The following is a 17,403-nucleotide window of genomic DNA, read 5'->3' as shown; positions in this document are numbered from 1 at the left end:
GAGTATCTTATCACCATAGAAACATTTATTGCATCCTAAAATCTCCACATGCCAAATTTGGTTTCATTTGCTTGATTAATTCTCGAATAATGCAGAAATTTGTGTTTCATTTGTATGGTAGCCCCCCCTTAGAGAGGGGGGAGGGGTCTCAAAATATCACGAAAACCTTCCCCGGCCCCAAAAACCCCTTCAAGTGGAAACACTTCTTAGGAGCCTAGCAAATTTGCGTTGCTAGCTCACTTGCACGGATAATTAGATCCTTTTTAGGTTGCTGGATTTTACAATAAAAAAATAATTCGCGGTGATATCACTTGCGACCATGCACTTCCAGATCTTATCGAAAAGACTCACCCATTCTTTTCGATTTGCCTCATCTCAATCCGTTCTGTCTACGTTTTTCCTTCTTTTTTTTAAATTTCTTTAAACAATTGAAACTCTTGACCCTATTCAGGTACCCTGGTAATTTTCCATTGGGTCCTGTTTCCAATGCAGGCGCCCTATCCCCCTTTCGCTACAACGACGAGACACACGATCGATACTCCGACAAACAAACACAACTTAAATCTATTTGCTTCGGTTGGTGTCACGACTAATCAATGCACATTTATGGTAACGTGGTTTACTTGGACGATTAAACCTAACACTTGCTTTCCGCATATATGAATAAATAAATGATAAATCTTTGAACAAGCAAAACAAGCAATTGTATGTGAGTATAATAAACATCTTTGAATGTGTAAATAAATAAATAAATAAATAAATCTGTAAATAACTATAGTCCTTTTCCTACTACTGAACAAATACAACAAAACTAACTAACAAAAAACAAATTCTTTGTGAAACACCAACCTGGGGGTCTGCGATCAACTGCTTATTTCGATTTCAACAAAAATTGGACCCAAGACTCCCAATACTACATTTTTCTTATTGTCATATACGAAACTACGGAAGGTCAAACACAAATTGTAGACAGCAACTGTTGGTTTCTCATATGACAAGACAACACAAACAAATATTTTACAATTTTCTTTTTTTACAATATTGGTAAGGTCCAAACCGACTGCCCGCATGGACTCTTTATATTCTCTCCCAAGGATAGCTCAATTTCAGCCTTTCTATATTAGATAGTGAAGGAAAACACACTCTTATAGGTTACCTAACGAGACGGCGTTTATTAGCTCGGTTCTAACCTACTTCCCTAGCTCCTATTTTGTATTACAGTACTCACAGGTGTATTGGGTATTGTGTCAGGGCCCGTCGCTGCCTCTGCATCCGCTGGACCAGTTCCAGACCGAAACGTTGCACTGGTTAGGGGTGTTCTGTATCGCCGTATCCTCCGCCTCTTCTAGACCAGTTTCTGACCGGAATATTGCCCCGGTTGGGTATAAGAATGCTCCGTCTTTAGGCTCGATATCTCCTCGAACTCCCGTTCCTTGACTGATGCACAAGAACCGGGATGTTCCACTCGTTTCCGTTTGTCGGCACAGTTATTGCTAGCGCGTACCACAGAACTCGCGCACAAATGAACTCGGACGTTTTATCTAGTGGAGTCTGAACACAACTTTTCAGACAGGTTTATCAACGATGATGGATGGAATACTTCTCTTCTCTATCTCGTGTCTCAAGCAAGTCCGATCTTCTCCGGCCGGAATTTTCATCCAACCAGCCGAGTAATAATTGGAATCGATTTATCCCGCCAGGAATCCACTCGTACCAATCGTAAAGCCTTTTATTTTGTGGTGTGTAGTGTTGTGGCTGCTGTATATAAACCCTGGTTTCGTGTAATGTTTGTTGCCTGTGCCTTTTAATTCTAGCTAGCTCGTCTTTTATTAATTAAATTTTTATTTCGTTTCATATAGGTTTTATTTTTATCAATTGGGTTCATAGTTTTATTTTTGTGTATGTCCCTAAGTAGCTTATTTATTTTTCCCATAGATGTGTGTTTTGCCTTTTTTTCCTATATTTCAATGCCGTGGGTTGAAATAGAACCCCGAACAACATAAACGAACAGGTGACCTGTCACACACTACGCCAGATCACCTCCACTCTTAAAATAAATTCTATTACGAAACAATAAATTCATAATATAAATTGCACTTCAGTGCCATAATACGTATGTACCAAAGTTGTCAGCTTTCTTTTAAGTAAACGGGCTGCGTCATCCATATGAATAGATGAATTTCATAATACACCCATATCTCGCTTTACGGTCTAGATACGTTCCACGAAATTTGGCCGCGAAAAGCCGTATAAGGAATCAATTATTCTAATACAAATTTATACAAATTCAATCATGTCAGTTCCAAATTTGTTAAATATGTAACATGGTTTATCATTCAAAATGCATTTTATCCCTTTATTTTTATTTCATTTTAATCAAAAATACATGCATAACGTAAACATAAAACATACAATACATACAACATACATACATAAAAACCAACAATAATCTATAAACAAAAATGAAACAAATTCATGTTACATGGAATATGTGTAGTATACTTACCTAAATTGTATGTTACTTAAGTTATTGTCTCGCAAATGTTTTTTTCACTTCTGTACAAAAGTAATTTTTGAACCAATCCTCATTTTTTTTGCCGTTATAACGAAACATTTTAGGCCGTAAATCGAAAACGTGTCTGAATTGAAAAGGGCCGTTTTAGCGAAATGCCGTATAAAGAGCGCCCGTATAGCGAGGTATGGGTGTACGTTATAAAACTGCACTCTTTCACTTTTTTATTATTTTTAATAGGATTTTATCTAACGCCGCTATTTCCCAAATTGCACTAACCACGAAAAATACGAACATTTTGAACGGAAATGAACGTACAAGACAACTATGATCTTCATATACCGTTCTGAATCATATTTCGGACACTTTGTTCTAATATCTTGAAATGCTCAATGCACTGATGATATAACTATCAAATTAATATCACAATTGCTTCTCTAGAGTAATCCCTTGGTTTCACTATCATTTCACATGAGAACTACATTTGAATTATAACATAATCGGCAGAAATCTGACAATACTACTCATTATTGTTTGTGTTTGACGTTTGCTTAGCGTGAGCACGTAGAATTAACCAGTTTATAAATATTTAAATTTATCCCGTGTTTTATCGGTTCTCATCATCGTTAACAGTTTACGGTGACTGCTTGGTAAGTGTTTCGCAGTTGACTATAAAATATAATCAAGTGTAATGTAATTTTCGTCCAAAAAATTACAAAATAAAGTGTCCGAAATATGAATTCAATCTGTCTGAAATTTGATTCTTGTTCGCTTCATTTGAAAAGCATTTTATTCGATAATTTTGTTATGTTTTCAATCAAATAGGTACCCAAGTAGAAAGCTTAAAAGCATATTGAACTAATTTATTCAAAATATCAACCAAATAATACCTGTGCATAAAGTTTAGACCTGTTTTCTGCATCATATGCCATAAGCGTCCGAAATATGATTCAGAACGGTAACACTCATCAGAAATAAATATACAAATACTTCCTAATAATAAAAAAATTTACGTATTATTCGAATATATCCTTTTTTCGAGTAATTCTCGCATTTGGGTAGATGTTACATTCGGGTATTTGTTACATTCGGATGAGTGGAAATTGGGTGAATGTCTTTCGGATAACTGTCTTTCGGGTGAGTGGGTTTCGGGTAAATGTGACACAATCGTTCATATAGTGCCTTCCAAAAGACGACAATGCTTATTGAGGACAAATAGGGTAAATGATCTTGGTTTGTTCGATTTGGGGAGTTTTTATGCTACTAGTAAATGCAAATCGATTTTTCTTCATGAAAATCAAACATAATCGATACGATCGATACGTTTGGGTTTGTTGAAAAGCCCCTAGTCTCTACTTGCTAATACTACCATAAGGTGTTGAAATTATCCAAATTTTTATGTCTTTTAACGATTTTCCTTAAAGAGAAATTTTATCATGGTTTGCCCAAAAAATGATCATGGTTTGTCCTGTTTTAGAAATCACCATTTTTGAAAGAAAACATTCGAATTCACAAGTAGATTTTGCATTTATCATTGCTTGAGTTTACTGTCATCATATTGATCCATTCATAATTCAGGCTTTTTTTCAGAATATTACCTTTTCTTGGGTATGTTTAGAGTGTTACCCTCAACACACTCAACACAGAGAAACTTTATTTCTGCCCAATGAGGTACATATGAAGGTGAAGCAGTAGGCGAAGTGTATCTGTATTGGCAAGCAAAATATCGTGTCGTAATTATTTGCATTCAATATGGAATGTATATGGAAGAAACAAAACATTGTTGAAAGTACTCACGGTTGCATGATAATTTGTGCCAATATGCTCATGAAATCATTCAACTGGTTGTTCTTTAACATATGACAATTATATCGTGGCTTATTTCGATTATTCATGTGGTAAAAAGGTCCAGAGAGCAGTCGTATGCTTAGTTCTCGAAAGCAGTAACATTTTCGGGGAAATTTTAATTAATTGGTGATTATTATCTAACTACATACACACTGACACCGAGAGCCTTCGAATCATTAACTTCATAACGGTAAAATAATGAAACTTCGTTTGTTTCTATGAACGTGGGGGAGTGAAAACGGCACATGGAAATATCACTTGTATCCGTCTTTTTCGCCGTGATTTAACAAATATTCACACCACGCTATCACATTAGCTTGATATTCAGCGGAAGCTCTACAAAAATGTACATTTTTAATTGATAAATTACTTCCTGAAAATAGCATTTTTACATGGATGCGGTGAGCAATCAAAGATAAACACAATGTCTGACGTCACTATTTGCGAAATAGGCAGCGCATGCTATGTCGCTCGAAACTCGACCATCTTCATTACCTTTTTTCCAGGACATTGATTTCTGCTATCCGCGAAGGACAAAGTAAACAAACTGCAGCGCGCCAAGCGGTTGCCATAGAAATCATGTGGACAAAACAACATTATTGAATTGGACAACTCATGATAAGAATTGAGTTCTTCAAGATGCGTTAATAAAATTTTAGCTTTGTAAAACTGATACAAATGGTGTGCAAGCAAGATGTTTACAATATTTGTAACTGTTATAATCCAGAAAAGGTCTGAATACGTGCGAAATAATCATTTGGTGATTGATTAATTAGCTCGAATGAGGGGCGCATTGACACAAATAGAAGGTGTATTTTATAATCCTTTAAAACATGTGATTCCGTAAAAATATATTATAAAACTAGTGTAAATCATGAAAAAGACAATTTTATTTATATGTTTTGAAACATTCGAATATCTTATTTGACACAGGAGCGCTGAATTAGAGCATTCCAAAAAGTGGGCAAACCATGATCATATTTTCGACTGGACAAACCAAAATCGTTTACCTTATTTATTGAATGCATGACTATTCACAGAAATGATCAATTATAAAATTATTAGATAGTGCCTAATCACATGATATTGGAATTAATCTGATGCTGCTGGCCGATTGTAAACATTGAATGATTGAATGTGTAAATGAAATCAGTTCATTCGACTGCACGTACGCAGCAATTTAACTGCCGACAGCTAGGTGAAAGCATTATCGCCGGTTCCCGGAATAAATCGCCACAGAAAACGACTGCAACAGAAACCACCGCTTATAAAATGTGTAGTAGGCTATAAATATTGTGGCGCGGTATTGTATTTCAAAACAAGAATTAACCGGGCAAACGTATCGCCCCAGGCAAACGTAACGCCCCGGGCAGACGTATACCGTCCGACGCTCGCTAGAGCTCGGTCGGACATTGCTAAAGGATCGTATCCTATGTTTCAAACTAACCGGGCAATCAGTGGATCCCAGGTTTGCGTGCGAGACACCGCCGCTTCCGACGGCGGGTCGGCGGTGGACTCGGATTGCGTCATCTTGGCGGCATGGGCCGCCTCGATTCCTTATCCTCGCCAAATGGGGACTTCGTCCCCATTACATTGTCCTCAGAATAAATTTCGAAAAACGAGAACAAGAGAATAAATTTATAATAGAAATGTGAGGCACATGATGTTTTTCCCGCGCCAAATATTTCTAGCCTACTACACTTTTTCTAAGCGGTTGTTTCTGTTGCAGTTGTTTACTGTGGCGATTTATTCCGGTCACCATTATCGCCATACAGCTTCCCATAAATTATCATTCAGAGCAACTGTTTATGCAAACTTTCCGTCCGGACAAATGTTTCCGCAAGCATTATGCATCGTTAATCACATGCATACATAGTAGGCTGACATCGCTTTGTCATCGGGCCAAAATGGATTCCCGCAATTCGAGTTTCATCCTCCAAATCATCGAAGAAATTTTCGAAAACAGCCTTACGAAGCTCCCATCCAAACTTCCGTGGTATATCTCGAAACAATTTTTCGATACAACTCAAGCGCACCAGATAGACGAGCCACCGATTGAAGCTCCGGTCGATGAGTACTCCTTTCCGGTGCTTCCCAGTGCATTTTTGGAACCATCTCCGGATCAACCGCTCCGGGACACCCTCATTGGCTGTGCGATTACTCTGGCGAATTGTCTTCGCATTGAGACTCTGCTTATTGCGTCCCGGAAGGGAGGCACCGTGAGTCGATTGAGAGAACTTACGGATCGCTTTCACGTGGTCGTTGTGGTTGACGAGACGAGCTTGAATCCCCTGGAAAATTGCCAACTGGAACGTCGTTTGAGGGGGCTCAAAAATGTGGATATATTACGGCTCAATTGTGAAGATGAAACGTCTGTTGAAAAGCATCCATTGCAGAAAAGTCAGAAGGAGCACGAAGCAAAGCTTCAGTGGATGGCGGAGCTGGGATTAGAATCAATACGTCGGAAGAAGCTTGCCATGGTCGGTGATCAAGTTCTTTTCTGCTATCGGTCGTTTTCGTTTGCGAACTGTGTGAATGCTTCCAAAATTATAACTGTTTAAAAACTATTATGCACTGAATATACTTCAAACCGGAGTTAAATAAAAAATTTAAAAAATTTACCGCCATCAACACAATCTGACTATCAGGAAAGAATTCAAGCCAACTAGGGCACCCACTTAAGTTTGGCGTTATAACTTTGAAATCTCCATTTCCTTCTCTATTTACCGCTTAAACAGCAAAAAAAACCATCAGTAAATCTCCTACCAAAAATAACGAATCAGCGCAAACAGCGGAGCGAATTTCTGCGACGTGAGATGAATTCCAATTTTGTGTCACATCTTTACGACCGGGTGACGCTTTTTGTGCTATGTTTTTATTCGAGCTGATAAGATGAATCAAATCAAGATCTGAAGCAGCACGAGAAAATATCATTTGTTGTAGGAAGTGTTTACTACCAACTATTGGTAGCACATTGGAAGATAAAACTAAAAAGAGCGTTCCATAGAATTTATGTTTACGCAATCCTATTTTCCAACAACTCTTGCTCCAAGCTTGAATCATGCGGATGAATCTCAACCATCGTTAGCTTATATTTCTTCCATTCTACCGCTCGTACCGGTGTGCTTCGAACATCTGATCTCGCCGGAAGCGCTTCCGGTGGGGATTGATTGCAGAGAGTCAGGATTCGAGTGCAGCAGAAACTGTTTTTTGAGATTGGATAAAAAATTTTATAATGATTTGATTGATTGCAAAATAAACTACCCGATGGCGAGGCTCATCTCTCGTTACAAATGTTTATTTTACATTACATCAAAACACAGATAATTAAACGATCGAATGAAAGCCAAATATATGAATTTGTCTCAATTAAAAATGATTGAAACGAATACTACTTTCAACGAGATACACATTGTTATTTATGAATGCACATTGGCGATTCCAATTAAGCAGTAATAGATAAATTTCATACATTCGCTTTGTATTTCATTGAACCGGAATAATAAACCTGCACATGCCTGTTTCGTTCGGTTACATACATCACTGAGCAGATTGGAAATGATTCCCCAACACACAAAACCGTGCACACAATCTCTACCCATCGAGACACTCATACGATTTTTATCCTCGACTCGTGCGAATCCATCGGTTTTGTGTGCTCGAACAAATTGCAGCAAATAACGCTGAAATAGCGCTCTGATGAGCACTCGGGAGGATATCCTCAAAAAACGTTGGTTGCAAAATACGTCGGGTTGAAGTTTTTTGAATGAAACTTCAAGTGTAGACAAATTCATGGAGGGGAAAGAAATCTGAGATAAATGTTTTATTTTGATCCATAGAATCTCTAAGGACACAAGAACACTCCTTCTCTACTTAGCATTATTTGTGCAATTTTTCACCATACAACAGTGTCGCAACGCAACACAACGCAATTTGGTTAAATGGTGATAGTTTTTTCTATTTCTTCCATTCTAGAGCTTTAGAACGATCATGTGTTTCAGAAAAGAATAGAATACATTTTGACCTGTTTGCAACATGAGTCAAATGTACAGTTAGAATCAATGCTGCAATACATCACCATAATGGAACCGTTAAATGAAATGTTATCTAGTATAGAATGGGTTCTGAATCATCAGTTGTGAAATTCACTTATTTGCTTCTGAAATCCAATAGAATGATGGTTTCATTTGACGTAAAGAGAGTGGTTAGACTGTCGATTTTGATCAATATGAAGAAAGAAATATTTGTTTGCTTATTTATTGCATACTTCTTTGCGCTGGGAACACATCACATCAGCATGATCATTATAACCAAAAAAATTATAAGAATATGCTCAAGACACGACCTCATTGTTGACGTAGAACTACACTGTAGTTTAATTCAATTCGCTTGTTTATAACTGCGAATATTATTTTATAATGCTACGAAAATTTTGAAATAACCATTCTACCAGTTTGGTTGCCCTGAAATGTTTTTTTTTATTGTAGAATCATTTCACGATAATTGTTTGTTTGACTCGCAGAATAATACATGCTCGAGATAAGCGCAGCTATCATCCTTAGTGGAGAAAGTTTTGCTACTGGCAAGCGAAACCAAATCACATACGAAATTCCAGAACGACATTTACTTTCTTGGTGCCTAAATAAGCGAAATAAACTCTATCTGCACGCGAACCCAAATAAATTAATGACTTTTTATAACTTATTGAATAACTTGGTATTCCCCAAATAATTTTTTGGTGCACAACCTTAACATCAGCTTCACCATAGCGTCAGTTCAATGTATTGATGCAACGTCAAAGACACCAACAAATAATGTTAACTGCTTGGAAAAAGACTGAATATTTGCCTCAGCAGAAATTTATTACTAATACTCTAGCGTAAATAATTCCCTCCCGCTATCTCCCCTCCTTGTTTATATTTATCATTACAAATGGGGTTCCAGCGGAGCGAAGATGCACTATTTTTACGTACGGGTTATGAATCACGCAGCTTCCCCAAATTATGAAGTCGTATGTCGCTTCTCGAAACCACTACATTTTCATTTGTGCTATTGTGGCTTTATGGTTTTTCGCTCGACTCCAGGTTTGTGTATATGGTGTATATGTGTGTGTGCGTGTAATTATAGCTAACTTATGTCCTATGGTAAACCTACTTTACATTCTAATTTATTCCTATACACAATTATCTATACAACTAATTTATTTATTTTCTTAAACCAAATTAATTTCTAAACGGTAACAATGTAAAACAGAAGCATTATATTAAAATGTACGATCACAAACAAAAAAATCCAAAGTGCTACTTACTGACACAGACACTGTATATTGTAATTTTTGTTGCTAATATGAACAAAATGACTAAAAATCGATTCTTCCAGCTTTTTCCTGTTTTTTTTTTTCGAAGCTTTTTCAAAAATTTGGTTGACAAATTTCATTACGAAAAAGAATTCATAGTGAAAAAATTACGCTCCGATGGCGTTTATACGTATGTACTAATGTTCATACTGACACTATCACTATATATACAAATTTTTATTGCTAATATAAACAAAATGGAGGAAAAAATTTAAACAAAATAATTCTTCCAGCTTTTTCCCAGTCATTTTTTTTCATTTTTCCAGCTTTTTCCAATTTTTCTTTCAAATATTTCCAGCTATTTCAAGATTTTGGTTGGCATCTCTGCTCTTGATCCTCAATAGTCATTTTCACCGTTTTATCATTGTGTTTCTTTGCAATAGCCTCAGCCATTTTCACTCGCATTTAGCTGCTATGACCGCAGAGGCATGAGGGAGAACTATTCAACCGAACCGAAATTTTACGACAATACGTAAAATGTTTTCTGTAGCTCGTAGCCAAAATTTAAAAAAAATGTTAAAAATATTGTGAAAAAAGTCATTGCTCACAGTAATCGAAAAACCGCTACGTTACGATATAGAATATGCACTCGACAAAAAAAATAAGAGGAACAGAATGCGAAGTCGGAAATGTTAAGTGATTTTTGACATGCTGTAACTTCGTGAAAAATCAACGCATATCAATGGGATGTGCATCATTTTGAAGCTACAACAATTTTTTGCTAACCAACTCAACAGTAAACTCAATTAACAATATCAACCAGTTTTCTTTTGGTTCCAAGAACGTTCCTGTAGGACCTTTTCAAACATAGATATTCCAATTTGAATGAAAAATTACTCCTTCGTCTTTGATGATGAATAGCTGACGTTGAATATCAAGCAGATAGGTAGGTGGAATCTAATTTATGTGTGTATAGAATTTTCAAAACGCTCCAAATCTCGTCGTTGCAGGTTGTTGCATGTAAACTCTTCAGCACTTGTTAGTATACACCTTAAACTAGAAAATAACCAAGAACTCGACTCCGGAACTACATGAAGCAAAAAGATACCGACCAACTAACTTATCACTTTTTTACTGATGAACATATTTTTGATTTCGTATAATTCCTATAAAACCAAAAACTTTCAAAACGCTTCAAATCTCTTCGTTGCAGGTCGTTGCATGTAAACTCTTCAGAACTTGTTAGTATGCACCTTAAACTAAAGGGTGTGTCACATCAAATTGCATCACGGAAAAAACGCTGTAGAAATTCGCCCAGTAGACCGATCCTTTTGAAAATTTTAGACAGTAAAATAAAAACTATTAAACAACTTTTGGCATTTTCTTTTTAATCATACTTCGAGCCCAAGCCCGTATGCTCGCACCTTCCTCTTTACCCCGTCCATAAGGTTCTGTACAACGTCAGGTTGTAGTTTTTTTTGAACAGAAATCCATTTTCTCTTGAAGTCCGCCTCCGATTTGACAACTTTTGGGTTCTTCCGGAGGGCCTGCTTCATAATCGCCCAATATTTCTCTATTGGGCGAAGCTCCGGCGCGTTGGGCGGGTTCATTTCCTTTGACACGAAGGTGACCCCGTTGGCTTCGTACCACTCCAACACGTCCTTTGAATAGTGGCACGAAGCGAGATCCGGCCAGAAGATGGTCGGGCCCTCGAGCTGCTTCAATAGTGGTAGTAAGCGCTTCTGTAGGCACTCCTTAAGGTAAACCTGCCCGTTTACCGTGCCGGTCATCACGAAGGGGGCGCTCCGCTTTCCGCAAGAGCAGATCGCTTGCCACACCATGTACTTTTTGGCAAACTTGGATAGTTTCTGCTTGCGAATCTCCTCCGGAACGCTGAATTTGTCTTCTGCGGAGAAGAACAACAGGCCCGGCAGCTGACGAAAGTCCACTTTGACGTAGGTTTCGTCGTCCATTACCAGGCAATGCGGCTTCGTCAGCATTTCGGTGTACAGCTTCCGGGATCGCGTCTTCCCCACCATGTTTTGCCTTTCGTCGCGGTTAGGAGCCTTCTGAACCTTGTATGTACGCAGGCCCTCCCGCTGCTTGGTCCGCTGGACGAATGAACTTGACAAATTCAGCTTATTGGCGACATCCCGGACCGAACTTCTCGGATCACGTCTAAACTGCTTAACTACGCGCTTGTGATCTTTTTCACTGACGGAGCATCCATTTTTGCCGTTCTTCACCTTCTGATCGATGGTTAGGTTCTCGAAGTATCGTTTTAGTACTCTGCTGACCGTGGATTGGACGATTGCCAGCATCTTACCGATGTCCCGATGTGACAACTCCGGATTCTCGAAATGAGTGTACAAGATTAATTCACGACGCTCTTTTTCGTTCGACGACATTTTTCCAAATTTACGAAAAATTGACAGTGAAGCATGGCCAACGTGATCTATACACTCTTATCTGATTATAAAACCAAAGCTGAAGATATAATTCCTAAAAATTAAATTTCTACAGCGTTTTTTCAGTGATGCAATTTGATGTGACACACCCTTTAGAAAATAATCAAGGACCTGACCCGGGGGATCCTGGGAGTAAAAAGATGCCGATCAACAAAGTTAAAATTATGATTTTTTTTCTTATTTTCTTCTTCTTTGTCTTCTTTATTTTCTAGTTTTCCCCAATAAAACTAGTTAACTACTTGTTTTTCGGAAAGCCCAATCAATAACGTTTTCAAGAATATAATAAACTTTAAATTTATTCTGTCATTTGTGACTAAAAAAAGGTTTTTTGTAATTCGCTTTTATTGGAAAAAAATTTGCATTTTTTTTTTAATTTTCATGTTTATTTCTTAATATCTCAAGTATGGTACCTGCTAGAGTGCTGAAATTTTGAACTTTTCTTAGTTAAAGTGTCTTCTTTCTATAGCAAATATATAAAAACAGATTGGTGACAGTCACTTTTCCGATTTTTGTCCGCCTGAAATCCTATAGTGCACTACTCCATAAACTAGGTCAAATCCCACCAACAAACGAAGCGCGAGAGAAGGACACAAATCACAGACCAATGGAAAACAGCTGTTGAATCCTACACAACACTTCTGGAACTGCTCCAGCAGCACTTCCAAAAGTGCAAGTGCAAATCGTCGAGTGGTTTTTAGTTTCTCTTCATCTTTCCCCTCTCCATTGAACGGGGTGTAGGAGCGCGAGTTCGTCGTTTTTTGAAATTGTACTTATTACGCGCAACGAAAACATTTAATCCGCATCTGCTGAATTCATTAATTTTCTGCTCAACTAGCTAGTTACTCATTTGGGATTTCCGTTCCGTTCGTTCATTTTCGCCGGTTTTTTCGGTCTTTATTTCTCTGGAAGCTGGAAGATTTCGTTCAGACCGTTCCGAACGCGCTTGACTTGGTCTGAATTATTTCCGGATGCCACAAGAAAATCCCTTTCACTTCCCCGGAACTGCTGGCTCCGGATCCCCGTTTTGGTGGTACCATCATCGTCAGGTCGTTAGCGTTGCGGGAATTTTTTTTTCTCGTACGAGAAAGTTCCTATAAACAGATCGTTCCGCCATGCCGTAGATTACGTGCGAAATAAATTTTTCACAATCCCGATGGGGCCTGACTTTTTTCCGTCTGTGTTTCCCCAAACAGTTCGAGGGGAGCAATCGAACGTGCCAAGAGAGGCGGAACGAACGAAAATTCACTTCGATTTATCTTTTGGATTGCAGTTTTGGAATTCTTTCTCTGTCGCAAATGGTATTATCTTAATGGGCAGTGGATTTATGGATGCTTTGTGCTCGACGAGTGCTTCGGATATGGGCACGGAGCGGGTGACCCAGATGCGTTTACCTCTGCAACCGAGGCAGATTTTCCTCTCCCTTAACTTTAGATAATTGCTTTTATTGAATGAAAATCTATACCGTGCTGAAGGCTGGCGATAGTTCTGAACAAGTGTTGCTCGAGACCGGTATGCAACCGAGACTACGACACGTTCCGAAGAAATTTAAATGGATTAACTACAAGGGGAAAGCAAATTTCAATCAAATCGATGCACACAGTTCCTGGGGAATTCACTTTTGTGTCTCGGTGCATCTAAATATACTTTCCATTACACTGAACAAACTTAGCCAGTGTGTGTGTGTGTGTGTCGGAACTGTTCTGGGTGAGATAAATGGAAGCTGAGCGGCGCATTCTACTATGGTCACTCCTTCATACTTCGTTCAAAGGAACTGAATTATCTCGTCCGTTCAATCGTGCCAGCTTTCGTAAATCCGCTTTACGTTGATGGTGAAGAATATATACTCCAGGCAATCTGCAATGAACAGGTGGAACCATTCAGCCAGAGTGTGATTCTTCGATATAAAAAATTGTTATTGTAGATTGTTTGCTTCGACGAATTCAAATTAGACCCTATAAAATAAGAAAATTGTCACAACACAACAAACTACTCCCAAAGCAACAAAAATTCCATGCCAAAATAGGAAAAACGGAAAACACGGAAAACTGAAGGGATTGATTTGGCCGTAAACATGTTTTATCACAGCCCATAAATATCGCCATTAGACGTAAGCCGATTTGCTGGAATCTTTTTCGAACACCAGACAACACCAGGGACCATTGGCCATAAAATAGTAAAAATAATCCCCTTTTATCCAACCGCCGAGGCATACGAAAACAAAATAGCATCATCATGGACCTAATTTTCGGTGAGCCTTGTCGTGCCAGAGAAGGAACTCCGGAATAATAGAATAGATCACATCATAATGTAAAGCCGGAGGAAAGCTCAGCACCAGAGGGGAGGAGGGCGGGAAGGATAAGGAATGGATGAGAAGAAGGAAGGAGGGAAGGACATGGGAAATTTCCTGCAAAAGCACGGCCATTTGCGTGTGCTGTATTATTTATGGTCACGAATTTATTCACAGAACTGGAGCAGGACACCGGGTCGGGATGTGTCGGCCTGCGTATTCTCCCATCAGTGCGGTTCTGTTGTTTCTCAGCGTTCATCGTTTTTTTGCTCACTGTTTCATATCGCGCAATCTGGTTAAAATATAAATCTGACGGTAATCTGCAATATTCCATACAAATTGTATTATGTGCCAGACACAATCTCAGCTCCGCAAACACGTTAACACTACCATTAGCCATTATTTCATGGGGATACAATATTCGCGAACATTATCGCGGACGATAAATTCAAGTGGCATTCTTATTTTTGGGACCACACGTGAGACGCCTTTTCCGGCAGGTTAAATTACATTTCTCAGATGTGGCAAAAGTATAATCATATAATATGACGTAACCGTAAGTGGCAAAATTTGTATCACGTTCGTGTGTTATTTTTTGTTCGTTTTTTATCTGCTCACTCACTTCTGTCCTTCTCTCCTTTACAGGTTTGCACCACGCTTCCTCGCTCGGAAACATAGAAGCATCGTCATCACAGGTACGTATATCTTTCAGTAGGATACAAATTACTTGGACTCTGATTCGTTACCATCTGGATGCCGCATTTGCCGCTTTTCCCCAGTCTGAATCGTATCATAGAAGGGACATGAAAGTGGCAAGATAGATGCAAAAAAATGGAGAGAATACATGGAAACGTGTTTCCATCTATCTGGTCACAAACGTTAGATAACCTTTGATTTTTTTTCTTCATCCTCGTGATGCTGACATATGCTCCAAGGGAGCATGGCAATGATGGCAAATTATATGACTCGATTGTGGAGTGTTGAAAGGTTGCCTAAGAAAATCATGATTTTCTTCACGTGTCTCAATCAATTATCTAAAGAAGTCATCACTGTGGGTAAAAATTAACTTTAGACATATATGTATTAGATCCTTAGTGGCTAGTTAACAATCAGCTTGTTCAGAGTTTCGATGCCTTTTCTATAAAATTATTTATAATGGGTCTTATACAACGCTTTAGTTTTTGAAATTACTTCTCATTGGAATCGAACCTCTTTCTCATGAGCTTTTCTTTCCGGTCTGAATTCCGAGAGTCATTGCTAAACAGTATTTGGGAAGAATATATTGGGCAACCAAAATATTGAGATCAAAACTTTATTAAGATTTTTTTTTGTTTCGATTTGGACAATCCCTGACAATTCGCTTTGTATTTGTATGGCAGCCACCCCTAAGAGAGGGGGGAGGGGTATCTAACCACCATAGAAACATTCATTGCACCCTAAAGTTTCCATATGCCTAATTTGGTTTAATTTGCTTGATTAATTCTCGGGTAATGCAAAAATTTGTGTTTCATTTGTACGGCAGCCCCCTCTAAGAGAGGGGGAAGGAGTATCTTAACACCATAGAAACATTTATTGCATCCTAAAACCTCCACATGCCAAATTTGGTTTCATTTGCTTGATTAATTCTCGAGTAATGCAGAAATTTGTGTTTCATTTGTATGGCAGCCCCCCCTTTGAGTGGGGGAAAGACTGTCTAACCATCATAGAAACATTTATTGCACCCTAAAACTTTCACATGCCAACTTTTTTTTTTTTTTTTTAATTCGTTTATTTTTACAGGCTCAGTTACTTAAGTTTAAAGGAGCCGAATTCTTAAATATAATTTTAAAACTATATATATAAACAATTTTCTTACATCTATGGTTAGTAAGGTGGAAATCCGATTACTCGCGGTGTACTCGAGTTTAGGAGGGTGACATATTTTTAGGAGAAGGATGGGATATAAGGAAATTGTAACAATGTTGATGAACACTCAATTTATAAATCTATTCGTATATCTATAGTGTATTTAAATTTCAACTTATTCTACTTCATGCCAACTTTGGTTTCGTTTGATTGATTAATTTCCGAGTAATGCAAAAAATTGTGTTTCATTTGTATGGCAGCCCCCTCTAAGAGAGGGGGAAGGAGTATCTTAACACCATAGAAACATTTATTGCATCCTAAAACCTCCACATGCCAAATTTGGTTTAATTTGCTTGATTAATTCTCGAGTAATGCAGAAATTTGTGTTTCATTTGTAACCCACTTCAAGGAGTGTTGTTACGGCATACAAAATTGTAAAATTGGAAGAAAAATGATTTTATATATGACCAGAGTGCGTTTCTGAAAATGAGCTTCTAATGAAAAACGACTATTCAGTAATGAATTTGTGTTCTATGTGAAGGAAACATCTTTTTTCCACGTGTTCGACAAAATCATGAACTGAAATTGTGTTTCGAAGTGATTTAAAATTTATCGATTTCCCTCATCTATCTCTATATACATAAAAAATTTCTGTTCGTTTATGTGCGCGCTAAAACACGAAAATTACGGAACCAATTGAGCTCAAAATGTGATACAATATACAAAACAACTAAACACATCTAGGATTGTTGTTACAACATAAAAAAAAGAAAAATTCAACTCAACCATGCAACCACACTGTGCCACAGCAAAGTGTGGCAGGGTACAGCTAGTTAGTTATAAAATCCTTTTGTCATTTTTGAAGCTGAAGCTGGTCAATTTAGTTCAATGAAGGCTTTAAAACATCTTTCAGTTGATTTTTGTCAATATCTTCAATTTCTTCGTGTGAAGGTTAGTTCAATGGAATTTCTTCCAAACCTATTTGATTTTATCCGGCAACAACTGAAACTATCCACGGAGACGTTTTGACTGTTATGACTAACACTATCTACAAAGCAACTTGGCGGTTACGTCTAGCTACACGAACAAATGTTCAATGAAACGATTGATTGTCCACATAAATAGACGCAAGCGTTTTCCAAATGGA

General features: G+C 37.9%; 1 protein-coding gene across 11 annotated transcripts in view; it reads left to right on the top strand.

Moving 5' to 3' along the window:
- The window catches only part of LOC129777510 (histone-lysine N-methyltransferase 2D), a 578,056-nt gene that overhangs the window by 367,708 nt on the left and 192,945 nt on the right, over nt 1–17,403 (top strand). For all 11 annotated transcript variants that reach the window (XM_055783812.1, XM_055783818.1, XM_055783817.1 and 8 more), the window contains one exon: nt 15,057–15,106. In XM_055783812.1, coding sequence (XP_055639787.1) covers nt 15,057–15,106 — 50 coding nt within the window. The remainder of the gene's footprint in view (nt 1–15,056; nt 15,107–17,403) is intronic.

The sequence above is a fragment of the Toxorhynchites rutilus genome, chromosome 3, assembly GCF_029784135.1.
Source record: "Toxorhynchites rutilus septentrionalis strain SRP chromosome 3, ASM2978413v1, whole genome shotgun sequence".
NCBI lineage: Eukaryota > Metazoa > Arthropoda > Insecta > Diptera > Culicidae > Toxorhynchites > Toxorhynchites rutilus.
Note: the sequence above shows the minus strand (reverse complement) of the source record. Positions and strands in the feature narration are given on the sequence as shown.